Source organism: Hemicordylus capensis, chromosome 5, assembly GCF_027244095.1.
Source record: "Hemicordylus capensis ecotype Gifberg chromosome 5, rHemCap1.1.pri, whole genome shotgun sequence".
NCBI lineage: Eukaryota > Metazoa > Chordata > Lepidosauria > Squamata > Cordylidae > Hemicordylus > Hemicordylus capensis.
This window is the reverse complement of record NC_069661.1, coordinates 149,224,518-149,243,903: the sequence shown is the minus strand read 5'-3', so window position 1 is coordinate 149,243,903 and position 19,386 is coordinate 149,224,518. Positions and strand designations below refer to the sequence as shown.

Here is a 19,386-nt window from a genome sequence, read left to right as displayed (position 1 = left end):
GTCCTAATTTGTCCTCGTTTTCATCATCATTACGGGAGAGTCCATAAGTGCCTTGAAAAAATGAGTTTCAGCCTGAATATGTTCACTGATTTAAGGCTAGCGTATCATATTTGAACTGCCAGTAAAAAAGAACACTTTAACTCTTTAGTTATTCTTCATAGTATATTTCAGTTACAATTCATAGAATTTTCTAGAAGAAACCATTTCTAAATGACATCAGATGTAGTGTTATAGGAAACTAATAGTGTGTGTTTGTGAAAGCCTTTTGACTACACTGGTAAAAGGACCATTGGACATCTTCCTTTCTATAAGTAAAAATAGATTTTTAAACTCATTCAGGAGGTGCATATGTAAAAACTGAAGGTTCTCAAAAGCCTCTGCAGTAACACTGTATCTTGGCATTGTATTATGTCAAAGTTAATTCTCGTAAGGATCCACTACATATATGCCTTTGTTTTTTGTAATAGAATATTTAAATTAAATAATACTTTCTTTAATAATTTTTCTATAGCTACTCATGCATGCAGTATACAAAGAGTACAGATGTTGCTTTAGTATATTTTTGATTACAAATCCTACCCAACTATAACCCACAACATATAAAGGTGCAGACTTCATTGAACATTAAACCCAATATTCATGGCAAGACCACTTAGTCTCTATAATAAACACTAACAAATGTCAAAGGATAGATGTAGTAGGCCCAGATCCAGGAATCCACAAATGTGCTGTCACTGCAGGTGTCCCCTTGAGAATCCTGTTTTCAGCTTGGAGTTGAATAAGAAAAAAAGTTATCTCTAGTCTTCAACTGTGCTCAAAAGTGGTTGGAACACCTCCAAATCTCAATGTGATATCAAATACCCCTCCCTGAATTAAGGGAGAAGTAGAATCATGATTATAATTTGATCTGACGAACAAGGGTACCTAAAAGTTATGTGTTCATTCCATTATCACTACATATCAGGCTTGCTTAAATGGCTTGAGATCCTATGTGGACCACCAAGACAGTGAAAAAAGGAGAGGCTCTGGAGCAATAACTTTTCTCACTGTAGGGTAATCCCAGTACCCTAAAATAAAATAATAATTTATTTAGTAGAGTCAGTGTGGGGTAGTGGTTAGAGTGCTGGACTAGGACCGGGGAGACCCGAGTTCAAATCCCCATTCAGCCATGAAACTAGCTGGGTGACTCTGGGCCAGTCACTTCTCTCTCAGCCTAACCTACTTCACAGGGTTGTTGTGAAAGAGAAACTCAAGTATGTAGTACACCGCTCTGGGCTCCTTGGAGGAAGAGTGGGATATAAATGTAAAAATAATAATTACTGGTAAAGTAGGTATAAGTTCCTTGCTTGTCTTGAAAGAAACTCTTCAGCTTCACTTTATTACTGAGGACTTCTTTTCACTTCCCACTATCTCTCCAAATTTGGGATAATTGTTATCAGTCTTCCCTCTAAGACGTGTGTGTGCTCACAAGTTTTGATGTCTGCTTAGTTTATTTTCTATGCTGCTCAAGTTGAATCAGGAAGGCCACACACACTGCCTTGATACTGCCACACAAAACAAAACTCATTCGGAGTGAGATGAAAAAAATTAAAGAAAACACAGATTGCTATAGTTATGAACTTGTTCATTATATATCTTCTGTTACATATATACACACATAGCAACTAAACAAAATACAGCAATTGAGATTTATAATCAAACTTATTCAATTACAGCTTAAGTTAATTCAGGAAAACCAACTAATTCTGATTATATTTGAGTGTCCAATAAAGGCCAATTGGTCAGTGTGAGGATACTTAAGTGAACTGAATTTGCAGCTCAGATCCATTGCCCCTCATTCATTTCAGTTGCTTTGTTATAGTAGTAATAGGGTGTTTGCCTTCATATCTGATGGTCAATGGTGCCATTTTGGTAATACAAATCCACTACTAAATTAATTTCCTCAAACTTTTAAAAAGGTCTCACTGGTTGCAGATGTGAAATTCTTAGTCTAAATTCCATTTTAAGAGTGGACACAAACTTATTCCATCAGTACCCATATAAGAGATCTGACAAGACTTCAGGGCACATTTGATTCTGCCATTTGGGGAAACTAGCTCATTACCTTGCTAAAGCTTTGCTCTTAGCTACATTCATCTCAAGAGCTCTGTCAAGTCTTGTCTCAAATTTTACCAAGTCTATGGATATACCCAACCTGGCACTTAGGATGCCTAGTTTTCAAGGTGCTTCTCAAGTAGCAGTTGGCCTTTCCCTATGCTTCACAGATAAAATCACTTTGCTGCAGTAGTGGTGAGTTGCATAAGGTTCTAAGCATCTTGGACAAGCTGCTAACCTGGACAAAGCTGCTAACATGCCAATTGAGTATTCCAGCCCCTAAGCTTCTTGGATGATGCCCTACATGGCACCAGCATGCACATGACATCAGTGTGGGCACTATGTGCATGCTGGTGCTGTGGTGGTGGTGGGGATACTTGGGACATGCGCTGCCCCAGCAGGAAGCTGTATGGGGTAGTGGAGAACAGGACCTGCTCTCCTCACTCCCAAAAGGTGCTCAAATGACAGTTTTAGCCCATTCCTACTGGTGATAATGGGAGATCTAAAAACAGCTGGAGGTCCAAAGTTGTGCAACCCTGTTCTAGAGGAACAATGTAGCAGTTACCACTCCACAGTCCTTGAATGCTGCATCCTTATTTTCTTGTACAGTTTTACAAATGCTGTTTCAGATCATCAAGAATATTTTGGGATAGTGCTAAGACATTCAAGTGACTTCTGTGGACTTGGTTTATTTGGAAGCCTCCACTTTCTTTTATTCTCTCAGTATCTGAGATAAGGCTAAGGCCAAATATATGAGCTAGACATTGAGCTTTCTCAAATGCTCAAGAAATCTTTTACTCTTGGTTGATTTTTAAACTGGACCAGTTTGAGTGATACATGTGATTAGGAAGGGGATGCACCAAGAGCACACCTGTTGGGATATCCCAGGGTCCTCTTCCTGGCATCCTTTTATTGTGGGGGTAGGTAGGTTCTATTAATCCAGATGGCCTTTTACACAAGCTACAAATACTACTTTAAACAACTATCTGGAGTGTGTGTACAAGGGCCATTTGGACACCCCCCCACCGCCCAACCAATGCAATGGAGACATGCCAGGATGGCATTGGGACATCCATGGGTGATGTCCTGATGAGTGTGCTCTTGGTGCATCCCACCCCTAATCATATATGCTGAGGATTGTATTGTCTGAACCAGCCCAAAGTTTAATGGGTAATATGCACTTGATATTGAGAAGATTGGCTCAACTTTTGTTCAGACATGGAGAAAGTGTGTGCATGGGGTGCCTCCACCCCTGGTAACTCTGGTATCCCTCCTCCCCTATTAAAAGTATACTGTTAGCATACTAAAGACTTTTTATGGTATTGCATTAGTTCAGTACTTACTGATAGCCTGTCTCAAATGATATATATGAAAAACATTGCCACACTTAAAGTAATATAGTGATTCTATGTTAAAATGTGCTACTTAAGTTATACTTATGCAAAAGTCAGATAATGCTAACAGACAACAGTAGTATTTTAGCCTAGCCCTTTCTCTGATGTTTCAGGGTTATTTTAATAAAGCGACGGGGGGGGGAGGGTAGGAAGCTTTTATTCATCTGTGAAATGTGTATCACCTGCAGTCTGTAATGCAGTACAGGAAAAACTATCACATACTGATTCTCATTTTGAACTGGCACCAAGTTATCCACTTTGAGAATACTAGCTTACATAGCACTGTTGCAGATTTGTTGCATGAGAGGATAATTCCATCCATATGCAAGGAGATGTAAAAGTACAAGGGCCACCTATGAGCCTATTGCATAAATGCTTTATGGCAACCTTGTAAATGGAACAAAGTGCCACTCAGTACTAACTACAAATTTGCCTCTACTGTAGGAAAGAAAAAGTAAATGGAGAGGAAGTTGTTTGTAGTTTTATGCAATATCCAGTTTTTCCTAACTGATTGCACTGTAGAGAAGCATGTCTACAACTTTAAAAGATTTAGCTTCTCCAATGCCATATATCTAATCTGAAAAATAGCATTTGCTAAACCGTGTTTGTAACTCTGTATTATCTCCTTTATTCAAAACAAACCAATCAAATGTAATATAGATAATGTATGTACTGCAATTCTTTATAATACTTCACATGCTCCAATGTTCTTAAGACTTATACCGGGGGTGGGGGGAGGGAGAGACACAATCCAGTTCTAAGACTTCTAGGCTACAGTTCTCTATATTTACTGTATTGGACAGCATCCAACATAATGTTGCCCTTCTGTAAGAACATTTCATTCGCACAATGGGAAGGGATTATTTTTCTTGACCCCACTCCTTCTGCTGATCCTCCCCAAATGTGCTTGAGGGACCCTCAGGGACATTTTGGGGGGCAGTAAAGGGAAGCAAGAAGAAACAGGTTCAAGTTGCCTCTCTCCATTCAAACAAAATGTCCTTATGTGAGGGCAGGGTTACTGCCCTCTTTGGCAAACAAACATTTAAAAACGTAGAGATAGAGGACTGGAGATCAGAAAGAATGGCTGATTACTTTAGAAAAACAATTATAAACCAGGCTAGAAATGGTTAGTATAAGCAAGGAAAGTAGTTCCGCTTCCTTTTTCATAGATAAGAGTGATGTGTATGAGACAGAGCTAGGGAAGGAGAGAGAGAGAACATGCAGAACTTCCTGTGTTTTCCTTCCAGCAACTACTAGGAGCCACTGGGCTACATGAGATGAGGCAGAACAGCATTGCTATTTTCCCCAAAGAGTTAGTTGTTTTAAGACACTCTATGGTCCAAGCAGAGATTGTATTACCACACCATAATTTAAGTACAGTTCCTGTGGAAGTAGGGCTAGTTCATTCCTGCTCTGTCATATGTGGACATTTGGAAAGTATTTGTTCAAAATATATTTGGTGTTTTTTTAAATTAACTTTTTAGTTGACAGGTATGAATACAGACACTGTCTAGCAACGATCTGGCAAGATTCAAACACATGCAAGTCCACTTAATGCTCCAGTCACAAGTGGACACTTCTGGGAACTGAAGTCCCATTGGAAAAAAACACCCACATATTATTATTATTTCATATCCTGCTCTTCCTCCAAGTAGCCCAGTACTACATACTTAGGTTTCTCCTCACAACAACCTTGTGAAGTAGGTTAGGCTGAGAGAGAGGTGACTGGCCCAGAGCCACCCAGCAAGGGGTGAATGGGGATTTTACCTGGGTCTCCCTGGTCCTAGTCCAGCACTCTAACCACTACACCACGCTGGCTCTCACATATGTTTGCATATAAAATCTTTGAGTAATTCCGTGATATGCAGAATGCTTCTTTAAGTGTGTATAGGATTGCAGCCTTAATTTCAAATACAGTTCTCAGTTTTTATACAGCATTATCTGGTGAAGTCCTGAAAAGAAGTTGTGGGAAGCATGTGTACTCAACCATATCTATTATCAACTAGCATTTCAACCTGTTTCCAAATTTATGTAAATATAAATCTTGATGAGAACTGAAAATGCAGCTTCAACTTTCTCCTCCTGCACAATTCAATATTTTCTACATTAGAGGCAGTAGCTGTCTGAGGAGTCATCCACTACTACTAATTCAGCTAAGTTTGGAAAACTGATATAAAGCCTACTGGATCTTGTTCTGGCAATATGAAAGTAATGGACATCTGTAAGGAGAGAAAAGGTTTGCAAATGGGCAAATTCAGCTTAGCTGTATTTTATCTTGTCAGTTTTGCTGGAAGTCTTAACACACAAACTTGGAAAAAGAAAGTTTAGAACAACTTTAATCTAGGCTTTCTAGTGTCCACTGTAAAATGTTATTTACCTGTTTGGTTGTTTCAGTAATTGTAATCTAAGTCAATTAATATTGCTGAACCATTCATTTGTATATGAAGGTTTAACAGGATACATAATGCAATTATTGGCAAATCAAAATGTTTTGACATAAGACACTGAAGTCTTGTGCCACCTGTGAGTTCAAGTTTTATTTTGTGAGTTCTTCAAACTTTAATCTAGCTTTATATTAAAATTTAGGACAAGTGGTTTCCCTCATCTCTATAACAGACACCATGCACAGTTTAATGTTCAGCATTAACAATCCTTAAGTTGTGATACTTTACCAAGTAAGATATTTAAAGTTGTGCTGTCAAGTCCTGGTGACAGTGGAGCCATGTGATTTTCTTTGGTAGGATACAGGAGGGATTTACCATTGCCATCTCCCACACAGTATGAGATGATGCCTTTCAGCATCTTCCTATATCACTGTTGCACAATATAAGTGTTTCCCATAGTCTGGGAAACATACCAGCAGGAATTCGAATCAGCAACCTCTTGCTCCCTAGGCAAACTACTTCCCCTCTGTGCCATTAGGTGGCCAAGAATGATCTGGTACCATTTACCGCTGTCCCTTTTGGAGATGCAGTTGAAATCAAAATACAGTTCTCACTTTAAAATGTGATACATCTTTATTTTAGAAATACTTTAAGAGTATTTTTAGTTTTATTTATTTATTTCTTATTTATTTGTTTACTTTATTTGTCTACTTATAGTTCTTTGCCTGCTTGCATATGCAGTAAAATGCAACAGTATCAAGCTGATTTGTTCATAATCTCATATCAAAGCTTTTGATATGTCACATCAATCTATTATTTTTGTATATTGAGCATGCTCAATGCAGAAAAACACACACCCTAAACACATGCTTCTGATCATGCTAACATTAAGTGTGAACTCCTGCATATTGGTATATTATGATTAAGTAAGTAATCGGAATTCACTTTAAGTGACGCAGCGGGGAAATGGTTGACTAACAAGCAGAAGGTTGCCAGTTTGAATCCCCACTGGTACTATATTGGGCAGCAGCGATATAGGAAGATGCTGAAAGGCATCATCTCATACTGTGCAGGAGGAGGCAATAGTAAATCCCTCCTGTATTCTACCAAAGAAAACCACAAGGGTGGGTCTCTGTGGGTGCCAGGAGTCAAAACTGAATTGATGCCACACTTTACTTTTACCTAAGTAATTGGAAGCACAGAAGATGTGAAATAATAAATACATATTTTAAAACTTTATCTGGAGTCCCTACTTGCAGAAGAAGATAACAATAATTACAGGCAGGCTTCTCTTAGAAGGTATCCCTTAGTTCCTACCAGGTCTGGCACAACATATGAAAACTATTGAGGAGAGAACTACTTACATGGCTGTAACAATATGTAAAGCATCTAGATATTTTTACAAAGTAGTAGTAGTACCCTTATTACCTACTAGGTGTGACTATCAAAAGGATTAAAACACATTGTTAGTAAACTTAGTAGTACTTATACCTGCAATTAATGCCTTTCAAAACACCCAACCCACAAAACCAAAAACAACGTTTAGTACACTCTGTACGACTACTACTCCACCTACACTAACAACATACACAGACTACTCACTCTTCTATTTTTTATATACACTGCCAAAGGAGCTACTGGAAGTCAAGCCCATACAACGTTGGCATTCACACCCAAGCTAAATAAGATATATCTTGTTTGCAAGCCATTCCAGCTTAACTGAGCAAGTACAGGAAAATCCACAGTCATTTGAAATGGTAGAGACGGCATAAACGTGTTCCATGCTAACTATCTATAATAATTATAACCTTAGATTCTGCATGCATAATGATTAGCAGGAATTAGAATTTGTACTTGAAGGGGGATTTCTACTTGAATTTCTACTTGAAGGTGATGTCCATCAGGGCAATACATCACCTTCCTCTACTCTTTAATAATGCAAGCACAAAATGATGCAAATATTTCTATAGCTTGAACTATCACAATCACTATATACACAGGATTGGAGACATAGTCAATTAATTGTACATCTTAGATCCAGTGGCAGCTGGTGGTTCCTGGGACTGTGGGAGGAGGCACTAGGCAGGGCAGGTGATGGGTGGAGCGTGGACTAGGCAGGTGCCTTAGCAATAACTGGCAAAGTGTAGATTTGTAGTTAGTGAGTGGGATCAAAATACAAACACACAATTCTCAATTGTTCACCAACAGAGAAATAAGGAAAACATCAGTTGCTTTAAAGTAAACAGGACTACAGTAATGTGTAGATTTGTATCTAACTGGCAGGATCAAAACAAGCACACACATACAAAAAAACCTCCTGTACAAACCACAAGTAAAGCACAGACCAGCTATAAAAGGCTGCTTTTGTGGAGAGTAAATGCATTCTGAAGTCACCAGTGCAGCTCTGTCTACCTGATTATTTCAAAAATGAATACTACTGATACAGTAAAAAACCACAAGAATGAACTCTGAGCCAGAGTGGTACAGTGATTAGTGTGTTTGGATTGGGGAAATCCAAGTTCAAATCCCCATTCAGCCATGAAACTCACTGGGTAACTCTGGGACAGTCACTTATCTTTCAGCATAACTTTCCTCATAGGGCTGCTGGGAGGATTGGGAGTATAAATGGTATATACCATTTACATACCACTCTGAGCTTCTTGGAGGGAGTACAAGCTATACATGTAAAAGTAAATAAATCTAGGTAAGCCACAGGTAAAGCAGAGACCTGCTACAAAAGAAGAGAAGAAATGCATTCTGAAGTTACATTTTTAAAATGCATACATAAAACAACAGGACACAGGTTTTTCAGTAGTACTTGCTGCAGTTATGAACCATCTCCTGTAACTTAGAGGACACCATGAGAAGCAAAGATGCATGGGGATACCCTCTCCCTACTCCAGGCCTACTGAACATCTGGATGCCACACTCTGCTGGCCTTGGGTGCCCACCACTTAGCCTGGGTGTCCATCCTAGCAAGCAACAAGTGATTTTTTAAAATAGAGATCACTTCCTTAATTCCAGCTCAATGAACCATAACCCCCAGGAGTTGAACCAATGAACCATAACCCCCAGGCTCAATGAACCATAACCCCCACAATGTTACGGATAGTGGCCAGAAGCCTGAAAAAAACCATAGTTCACTATATGCATAGCAAATGGATTTTAAAAATTATTTTCTTTCCAACAGAATCCATTTCCCCCCCACACTACACTCACATGGAAAGCCACTTCTGCAATCATTTGAACTCAGAAATCCATGCCTATGGTCCCAAAGATCCTTCTGGTTTCTTATACCAGTTTCTAATCTAATTAGTCCAGTCTTACAGTTTACTGTTCCTTCCAATGTTTTATGACATTTGGGAATGGGCCATAATGTTTTACATACTGATCAAATCAGAAAGCAAGGGCAAAAAAGCAAAGATTGCATTCCTCTTCTCCAAGCAAACACAAAGAAGCCAGCAAAATATCAGACTTACCAGCAGCCAGCCAGTCAACCTACTCTTTAACCAAAATGGTGATTTGATTTTTCCGATTAGCTTAAAGAAAAAGACATTTACCTCAGATTGCCTGCCTGAGGAGTCAATCAACCTAGTTGTTAGCCACCCAGAGACGTAGGTTTGGGTGGGGTATAAATTTAATAAATAATAATAATAATAATAACTCTCTGATTGGTTTACAGGGCAGTCCTAGGCTCGCTCACTTTACAAAAACAAAAGTGAGCATGTTTATTGGCTTCTGCCTTACTTCTATTAATATTTTAAAAGATCTGGGGCTTTTCATTTGCTCCTTGAGATTGTTGCTACCGTCACCCCCCTCACAACTCTTAAAGTAGCAGCAGGCTGGAGGCAAGAGCAGCAGGGAACAACAGAAGGAGGCAGTGGGCCCACAAAATGGAGGCAGAGACATCATGTCTGATTGAAGAATTTAAGGTGCGCACTGCCCATCTGGCCCGCAGGTAAGATCTACCTCTGCTCAGATCACTAAATGCACTCCCTGCTTCTAATAGTATGAGCAATACTATCAACACTTGTCACAATGATGCATGTGTCATAATAGGCACCATTTTATAAGAGGTATTCCCTCCTGAAGAAGGGATACCTCTTCTAAGATGGCTGCCAGGCCTTTTGTAGATCCTTTAAAAATAACAACAAAAAATGCCTGATACTCAAATCATCAAGTGCACATTTTTAGGTAATAAAAATGCTTTTAATCGATTAACCCCCTGACCCCCTAAAAAGCTGCAACCACTGCTTGAATATCGCCTAGCGTAGCGTTCAATGGTCACCAGGAAAGAGCTGCGCTCTGCTCGGGACTGTTTCGGAATGATCTACGTGGGCAAACAGGTAGCCTGTTACAGATGTCGAAGCGACTTCATCACCCGCATGGCGGAAGAGGGAGGAACCCAAGCCGACGTGGTTGCTGGTGAAGAAACGGAGAGACGAACAATCCCTGCGCGGCCGAAAGCGCGTCCTCCTTTCCCCCGAGTTCCTCCAGGCCTCACCGGTCCCTTCCTCCTCCTCCTTCCCCATCTCCGACGCGCGCTGATCCTCAGCCGCCTTCTGCCGTACCTGGGCGGCCTCGGAGCAGCGCAGACGCATCCTTGACAGGCGCCCGCTCGCCTCGCCACCTTCCCAACTGCGCCACTCGCGGCGTCGGCGGCTGCTGCTGCTGAGCGAGCGGCCAGGCGGCGACAGCAGCGGCAGCCCCGTTCTCTTTCCAGACCTCCTCCAGGCATTGGCGGCTTCCGCTGCCTGTCCTCGGCTGGCCCCGTTTCTACAGGGAGAGGGGAGAGGCGCTTGCAGCCAGCGTCCCGCCTCCTCCTCCCACTCCCATCCCGCCTCTCTCAAGCGACTCGCGCTGAGAGGTAAATACAAGCAGGATCTCAAAATGGCGGAGCTGCCGAGTCCCGTACGAGGTGCGATGGTGCCGCCGCCGCCGCCGCAGCAAGAGCCCTTCGGTGCCAGCCTGGGAGCGGAGACCAGGACCGCCCAACGCGGGTTCCAGCCGTCTGCCAAGCGCGTGAAGGGGCCAGAAGAGCGGGGCCTCAAGGGCCCTAAGCGCGTGAACGGAGAGGGCGGCGGTGGTGGTAACAGGCAGCCGCCGCCGCCGCCGCACACCCCGGTGGCGCCAACCTCGGGAGGTCACGGCAGTCCTGCCGTGTGGAGCTTCACGGCGTTTTCCCCAGGAGCCTGTGGGGCTGGGACGACCACAAGCGCCGGCGGGTCATTCCTTTTCCCTCCTCAACTCCCCCACGCGTTGCTGCTGCCGCCGCCGCCGCCGCCCTCTTCCCACTCCCACCACTGCTCTGCCGCGGCTGTGGAGGGAGGAGGAGGAGGAGGGAGCAGCAGCAGCAGTAGCAGCAGCGGTGCCAGCAGCAAGACCAAGAGGCCCAAGGAAAAGCGGGACAAGGAGAAGAGGAAACTTGGGGCCCTGCCTGTCCCGGGGGCAGCCATGGGGGGAGCAGCAGCGGCAGGCGGAGGAGGCCTGAGCCCAGCGGGTCGCGAGGAGAACGGCGACGTGAAGCTGCTGTTGCAGCAGCAGCAGCACCAGAAAGGTGAGCGGCTCGACTCCCGGGGAAGCGCCTGGGTCTGTCTTGGGGTCAGGCAGGCGGGCTTCGGGTGTCTCTCCCGCAGTTGGAAAAGGGGCGGAGAGAAGGGGGGGCGATATAGCGAGTGAGAGACGGCAGGAAACGTCTTGCCCACCGTGCTGCTGTTGATTTGGGGCTCCCTGCCCAGAGAGGGGCAGGAAATGGTCGTTCTCTTGAACGAGCCGAGTCTGCGACCGGAATGGCTGCCTTGCCCGCACATGGAATAAACATGTCGGTTTCTTAGCGGCGTATCTCACGGGGGCGGTTGTCGTTGGCCTTTCATCTCGAGGGCTGGCCCTTTTCCGCGTATCTATTTCTTATACGGCTGAGTGATTATGCCGAGTGGACCTTAGTGAAACTGGGGGACGCGAATGATGATGTGTAAATTTGGTAGAGAAGGCGGCAACAGCAGCGCAGTCTGGCGGTTCCAGTCAAAAAGGGGGTGTGGAAACGGTTGTTGCCTTAGGTGGAAATGGCTCGAGGTCTTATGTTTTCAGACCAGCTGCAGAAATGCCCTTTGATTGAAGGGTAGCGATCTAAGAAATATTTCTTTCGTTGTGGTGAAGATTAAACTGTGAGAGACAATGCACTGCAACTGTACGTGTGTGAGAGACATAAGAAGTAATGAGGTTAACTTTTATAGATCAAATTCAGTGATCGATGTGAATGTGCTGTTGGACATTCCTAGCATATGTACAGCCATGCCCTTTGAGTTTAAAGCATTACTTTTGTTTCTCTTGGAACGGTGTTTCCCAACCACTTAAATCCTGAACGATACTTACATTTTGGAATTATTGGAAGTGCACACAATTTTAATAAAGTGATTATTCAATTACTTGATCACATTTAATCACATTGTGATTAAATAATGTGATAAAGTGATCAAATCACTTTAAAGTGACCAAGTAGCCAGGTAATGTGACAATCTAAAATACGTATGTGTATTAAGAATAATGCAAGCCTCATTCTCCTTCAACACGGCTGCACAAATTTTATTTATTTTCACTTCCTCCTTCTTACTTATTCTTATGTAACATTCATAGCTATTTCTCCTGAAGCCAATCTGCCCCTTCATGAACAGAAAAGGACACTGGGAGCGAATCACCACAGCATATTGGCCAGAGTCTCTTGGCACACAAGTTAGGAAATGTCCTAGAATATATTCGCTACTACAGTACCAATATTTATATACTGTAGTTCAAGAAAAGTTCTAAAATGGTTTACACAGAAACATAAATAAAATGGTTCCTTGTTCCAGAGGGCTCACAATCTAAAAGAAACATCAGGTGGACACCAACCACCACCACTGGAACGATGCTGCCCTGGGGTTGAATAGGGTCAGTTGCTCTCCACTTGCTAAACAAGAGAATCACCATATAAAGTCATAGAGTTGCCTAAACGTTTGGAACTTGTTATGTGAAACCTGTGAACTAATTGCTATCAAAAGTGCTATAAAATTAAATGTGACAGGTTTTCTGAAACAGGCTTGAACAAATTTTCTTTGCCTGTAGGAGCCAGCCCCCAGACCTAGGAACCGGACTGCCCTCTGCTTCATGGGAGGGCAGGACCAGGGTGGTGGTGGTGGAATAACTGTTTACTGCCAGTGTTGTCCTACAGCCGACACTGTTTGCCCTCAACAGCACCGTTACTCCAGGGGGATGGGTGTTTCAGACTCCCTTGCTTGCATTTTGGTCCTCGTTTGCTTGCTTGCGTACTCCTGGTCGCAACCATCCCTTGCCTGGCTTAGGTGCCACCACACTTATATTTCCAGCCGCAATGGCAAGCTGGCTCCTGGGAATTGTCGAGCCCTGCTCTAAAAACTGTTTAAAATAAGTGCAATCCTATTTAATGTCAAAGAGAGGCTGAACTAAGAGAGGCATGCTAACAGCCAATCCTATGCATATTTAATTTAAAGCTAACAAGCAGGAACTATTGAACACAATAGAATATGTTCTTCAGCCTTGTGCACAAGACTGTAGCATAATGCTGTTATAAGTATGGCAGTATTTGCCTCTACTTGGCACCAGTTACTACCCAGTATTCTGTCTCTACATTGGCACGTAGGCAGCCCAGCTGTACCTATGCAACTGAACCTTATATAGATCTCTGTCAACCATGGGGCATGTTGGGGTCAATGGCAGGTTTGGAACTCCATAGCACAAGGGAATATTTCAAAAACAGAATGAGGTTTTGGGATGGACATGCTTTCTTCCACTAAGTGGCAGGAATATAAAGAACACCAAACCTATCCCCACAGGATGTTCTCTGGCATGCCACCCCTGCACCCTTTAGGTTGCATTTACAAAGCTTCTTAATAGAAGGTCATGGAAGTTGTTTCCTCAAATATGGGAAGCTTCAGCAAACTCATTTCATGGGGGCAATGTATGGAGGGCAGAGGCAAACCAAAAGAATGCTAACCCAGCATCCTGGCTGATGTCATCTATCCCAGCAACCAGGCCCAGGCTCTGTTAACCCTTTGCACACTACAGGACTTCATAAATATATTCTGTTCACTTTTGGTTTCACTTTCTATTTCCCTCTTCTCCCCATCCCGTGTATTTATATCCAGACTCCTCCTCCTTGCTCAGATCTACTCCACTCCTCCCATCCTCTTATTTATTCATTGGGTGCACGCGCGCTCGCAACTTCCGGCCACTTCCGGCCGACGCGGGGAACGGGGTGGCAGGGAGGAACGCTGCTGCCCCGAGGGGCTTGAAATTTACAGAGTGCTGGCGGGGAAAACGCGGCGGGGGGTGAGTACACCCTCCCCCGCCCTTAAAGTACTACCCCCGCTGGTGCCGAAGACCATTCGTGCACATCCCTACTTCAGTGTGTGTGTGTGTGTGTGTTGCATGTATGCCACTTGCAGAATGGGACTGATTAGGTCTGTTATCCCTATATACTGCTGTTAACTTGTTCATGGAATATAATTATGATTAATATTCATGATGATAATTTTAACTACATTCTTTATAGATTTTAAAAAATCAATTAAGATTTAAATTAAAAAATCCAATTTTTATTTTTTAATCGATTTTTATCAACCTTGTTTTATATATAAGTAGGGCAACACATAAATAAACTACATGTGACTGCCCCCTCACATCTAGTTTGAAACTGAAACTTCCGTTTTAAGCCGTGTAGATTTCTGCCCTCTCAAACTACTGCTTGACTCCACATTTGTTTTCAATGCACAGCTTTCAAATGTGGGAAGCACTTCACATGTCCAACCTACTAAAAATTAATCTATTTCTATTTTTAGGACTGTAGATATTGAATGTTAATGTGAATGTATTGTAAATTGAATCTTTCCTGTGTTCTTGCTTTTGCTGGTATTTCAGCAGTGTTAGCATTAAGAAATATTTATTTTCTTCTAACAGCTAGATTAGCTAACTTTTAATCAGGGAATCAAACCACTAAAATTTTGAGTTCAATTTTAATTTAGGTTCATCAGTATTTAATTCTCCAGTTCAGACACTAGCTTTAAAAAGTGGTTGGGTTACTGGATCAGACATGTTCTATGCAGAATAATATTTACTACTTGTATTGCAGCTCCATAAAATGAATACGTTGATAAACAGTTTTAGCTTCAAGTGAAATAATGATCTTACAAACAAATGCATACAACAGGATTTTAAAGAAGGGACAGGTGGTGGGAAACAGCCTGTTTAGGATGGCTGATACAATGTCAGCAAGGACTATCTAATCCATACAGTGTGCCCATACACACCTTTCATAATGATTTATAACTAATCACTAGATTGAAGTTGTGGTGTGGACCTGGAAGGAGAGATGCAGATTCAAATTTCAGTGCAGCCATGAAATTCACTGCGTAACCAGTAATAATCTCTCAACCTAATCTTAGTCAGAGTAATGATAATTTTAAAAAGGTGGGGGGATCTATGTACACCAGCCTGACCTACTTGAAGTAAAGTGGAATAAAATGTAATAAAATATAAAATATTTAGGATTTTCCATTAGTGCTTTGGGAGTGAGAACAAACACTCTTTAAAAGATACTTATTCCTCATAATGCTACTGACACTTGTGACCAGATAGTGTTTTCATAGTTCGGACAATGTTGCCTTTCTGTGGATATGAAGCACAGTCCAGGAGACTTGTTCTTTTAGAATTAACTGTCTAGGCCTCTTTTTCCTCCCCCAGAGGTTCTTGACTGATTTCCTAGTGTTATAGCACTAAATGCACCATAGGATGGAAATATAAAAGTGCTTTGGACTGGGAAATGTTATTGCAAGAGACTGGAAGACAGCCATCCTCCCATAAGTACTACTTCTAATGCTCTCTGCCTGGGAGCACTGCTCCAGGTGCCCAAACTCTAGCATAGTTCAGCAGGTGAGCTCCTGTTGTAGCATCTCTACTCCAATTTCCCCCTCATTTATCAGATGAAAGGCTACTATGCTGGGTCAGGGAAGGAAAACAAGGTTGCTCTCTGACTCTACCAGTTAGGGTCAAGTGCCTTCCCACATAGCAATCTTCTATAGGATTGGCGAGCACCAAATGCTTCAGAAGAAAGTGTTGAAAACTATCAATTTGAAAGACAGGAACCAAATCTTAAATAGAGAAGAATTGATACATTTTTTAATAATACTTCAAAATCCTTTTTTAGAAAAATATTAACAATTGTACAGACTTACTCATACAAAAGTAAGGTGACAGCACTAAAAAAACCCTCTTTGCATCACTGAAAAATTCAAACTACAGCTAATCTAAATATTACACTACCCCACCCCCCCACCCCGACTGCCCTAGTAAACTTTAGTAGTGTTCTCTATTTTTTTTTCATCTGTGTGCGGAATGAGTTTTGTTCTGGATGTTGGTATCAAAGCAGTATGTGCGGACGTGCATTCAGGACAGGGCCTTCCTGATTTAACCCAAGTGGGATCTAAAATTAACTGCGCCAACATAGAAGAAAACTTGTGAGTGTGCACACACCTTAGAGAGAACATTGCCCTTGAGATTCAGTAAGATTTGATTGTGCTACAGGGATATCACAAAAGTGAAGTGTTGCAGTTATTAGGTAAACTTTTAGTTTATGAGAGTTATTTTTGGACCTTGACGGATTTTCTTTGGATGTAGGTGCTAGACTGTCCTCTGCTCTATAGTGGTGTGGGGGGCATGAATGAACTCACTGCTTGCCCTCAGCAACATCCTCTGCTCCATGTGGTAAGGCAAATTCCCTGCCTTTCTTACTCATGCCTTATCCTGGCTTTGTCCATCTATATCTGATGTGATTAGAAGGAGGGAGGAGCAACCCACCCTTGCCTTGCATGTTCTCTCCTCCTCCTCCTCGTGACCCTCCATCATCTGGATTATGAACCACACCTAAATTTCCAGGTAGCCTGGTAAGCAGTGCCTGGGAATTGTAAAGCCCTGGCTATTTAAATATTGCTTGTTGTAGAGTGGAATTTAAGATGTTATGGTTATACATATTAGAATTGTTGGAACATGTCCTCACACAGTCTGTTTTTTATTTATCGTCTTTCTGCTACTGCAACTTGCTTTTTTATTTCTGCTTGGGCTTTACCTTTATTTCTGCTTAGGCTTTACCTTTATTTCTGCTGGGCTTTACAAACATTAAGGTTAAACAGAGGACTTTGTTAGAATATATTGAACATATAGCCAGGAGTAATGGAATTTAAGGCTTAACATTTAATTCCTAACTTGAAATTCTTAGATTCAAGAGTTTCTCCAGTCTGTGCTCAAAGTAAAGATTCATTCATTCATAGATTCAAGAGTACGTACTAAAAATTATATGGTTGTGTTCTTCTAGAATGGTTAGTGCACTGACTAGTAGACGTACATTTAGGGTTTTTCCCCCAACTTTGACATGGCACATTTGTCATGTATACTGCTTTCTGGAGTAAAGAAGAACACAGATATTATTTGTTTCTAAAAATATGACATGATAATATGACACTCAACATGTGGGAAATGGAACAAAATCCAATAAGAAGTTTTTTTGCTTTTGGGGAAAAATGGTGGAGGCAAATATATTCAGGTTCTTGAAAAATACTGTACATATATATTGAATGCCTGTTGAAATAGAAGTCACTACAAAGATCTTTTCTCATGTGATTATGATAAATTCAGGAGCAGATGGAGAAAAATGAAATTTTACTTGGAAACCTTTTCTTTTGCAAAATGCCAGTTGCAAAATTTTCAGTTTTGCTCTGAAAATAACTTTGAGGAAGAGGTTGTCCTGTCTTGAAAACTCTTATGCAATGTGATTTTCTTCTCATGACATAAGTGCAGATCAATGGATAAGCTGCATAGTCAGGATATATAAAATATATATTCAACTTGGGATACACTTGTGGTAGTAGCTCACAGTAAATATCAAAATGATGCAAAGAACAGTTCAAATGATGAGTGGAGTGTAGCCCTCTTAATTCTTTCAGTGATAAATATGTTGGAAATTTGGGGCTATCTATAAAGAACATCATAACATCAAGAGAAGAAATGGTAGTAAAACTGTGACAATGAAAGATTGATGAAAATGAGAAAGTATTTGATAAAGGGGAATGAGAGAGAAGGAGTTTTAAGTGTGATATAAATTTAGGGATGGTCCCACAGCAGAGGTAACTGCTTCTAATTTCTCAGTCTCTAGACCCTATGGTGGCATTACAAATTGGGAACAATAAAAAACATAATAAGAATGTCAGGTAGTGATGTGCATAGGCAATATTTCTCTCTTCTAAACTCCATATTTAGCTTGAGCCTTAAGGTTCCATGGTGCTGTTTCATTTTATTAAAATTTTGTGTTGACGTAGACAATAGGGAACATAAACGCTGGCAACGTCCCCCGTCCCCCCCGATGGTAGAGGATTCAATAGAAGAAAATATTTTACCAATTTTACTCCAAAACAAGACCACTCAAACGCAATATTAATACATGAACACTTTTTCCTTTCAGTTTAGGCACCAGAGGTAGATTTGACTTTTGCCCTAATTATTGATCTGGCTACCAGAGAGGAGAGAAGGAGGAGCACTACATATCTAAAACCCTTCAAATTCTCAGAGCTACACCGTGATCTTCTCTTTCCTCCCTGCATTCCCAGCATATGTCCCATTCTTTGCAATTGACTTTTCTGTCTCTGAGCTAATTTAAACATTCAGGAGTAGCATGCGCACAGTCCTCATGAGACTGACACTTCAGGTTGCAAATAGGAAGACTGGATGCTTGAATGGTCTCCTGCATAAAAGATTCTTCCCATGTGTAAAGTTAGCATATTATGGAGAAGACAACAAGACTTTGCTGCTTTATCCGCTCAACCTGCATTGGTGTACTCTACTCCATTACAAACTGTAGTCAAGCAGATGCAGAACAGGCTGTTTTCCTTCCAGATCCCTTCCTCCAAAGTCGGCTAATGGAGAAGACTGTCTGAAAAGTACTTCTTGCTTGTCATTTTTCATGGGCCTGTCATTTGTTTGTTTTTTGGTTTGGGTTTTTTTGGATAGCGAAAACAAAAGTGATTATTTTCCATTGGAAAAAAATCCTGGCTCTTATGCTTCTGCTCTTGAAGTGCATGGTAGGGAGCTTTGTTCCTTTTGCCACCCCTCTCCTTCCTAGTCTTGGAAACCTTAGGAATGGGAAGAAGCTCCTTCAGAGGTAAAACTGGCATTCCTTGGCACATTGTCAAAAATTTGCATATTATGTGTAATCAAAGGCAGTTCTTTCCACAGTTGATGTTCAGTGACCTTCTGTATTTGGTTGTTGCTGACAGTAGAGTTGGCATCTGATTCAGCAACTCTGCTTGCGGGGGACAGATTGGAAGAAGTGGCAAAATAGGCTTTTGTTGTTAGAACCGCATCTGCCATTTTGTTGCAGGGAAAGGACCATTTGGTGCAACACTTCATTCAGGACAATTTATTTGGGTTCTTGCTGGTAAGAATTAATATGTTTA

The 19,386-nt window shown here is 41.6% G+C and overlaps 1 protein-coding gene across 3 annotated transcripts in view; it reads left to right on the top strand.

Moving 5' to 3' along the window:
- The first annotated feature begins 10,189 nt into the window (after positions 1-10,189).
- RSBN1L (round spermatid basic protein 1 like) overlaps positions 10,190-19,386 on the top strand; it is a 65,850-nt gene continuing 56,653 nt past the window's right edge. For 2 of the 3 annotated variants that reach the window (XM_053256435.1, XM_053256434.1), the window contains exon 1: positions 10,190-11,429. In XM_053256435.1, the coding sequence (XP_053112410.1) occupies positions 10,763-11,429 (667 nt within the window). In that variant the 5' untranslated portion in view covers positions 10,190-10,762. Of the gene's footprint in view, positions 11,430-11,777; positions 12,084-19,386 lie in introns of those variants that run through there. The other variant, XM_053256436.1, reaches the window with a different exon arrangement.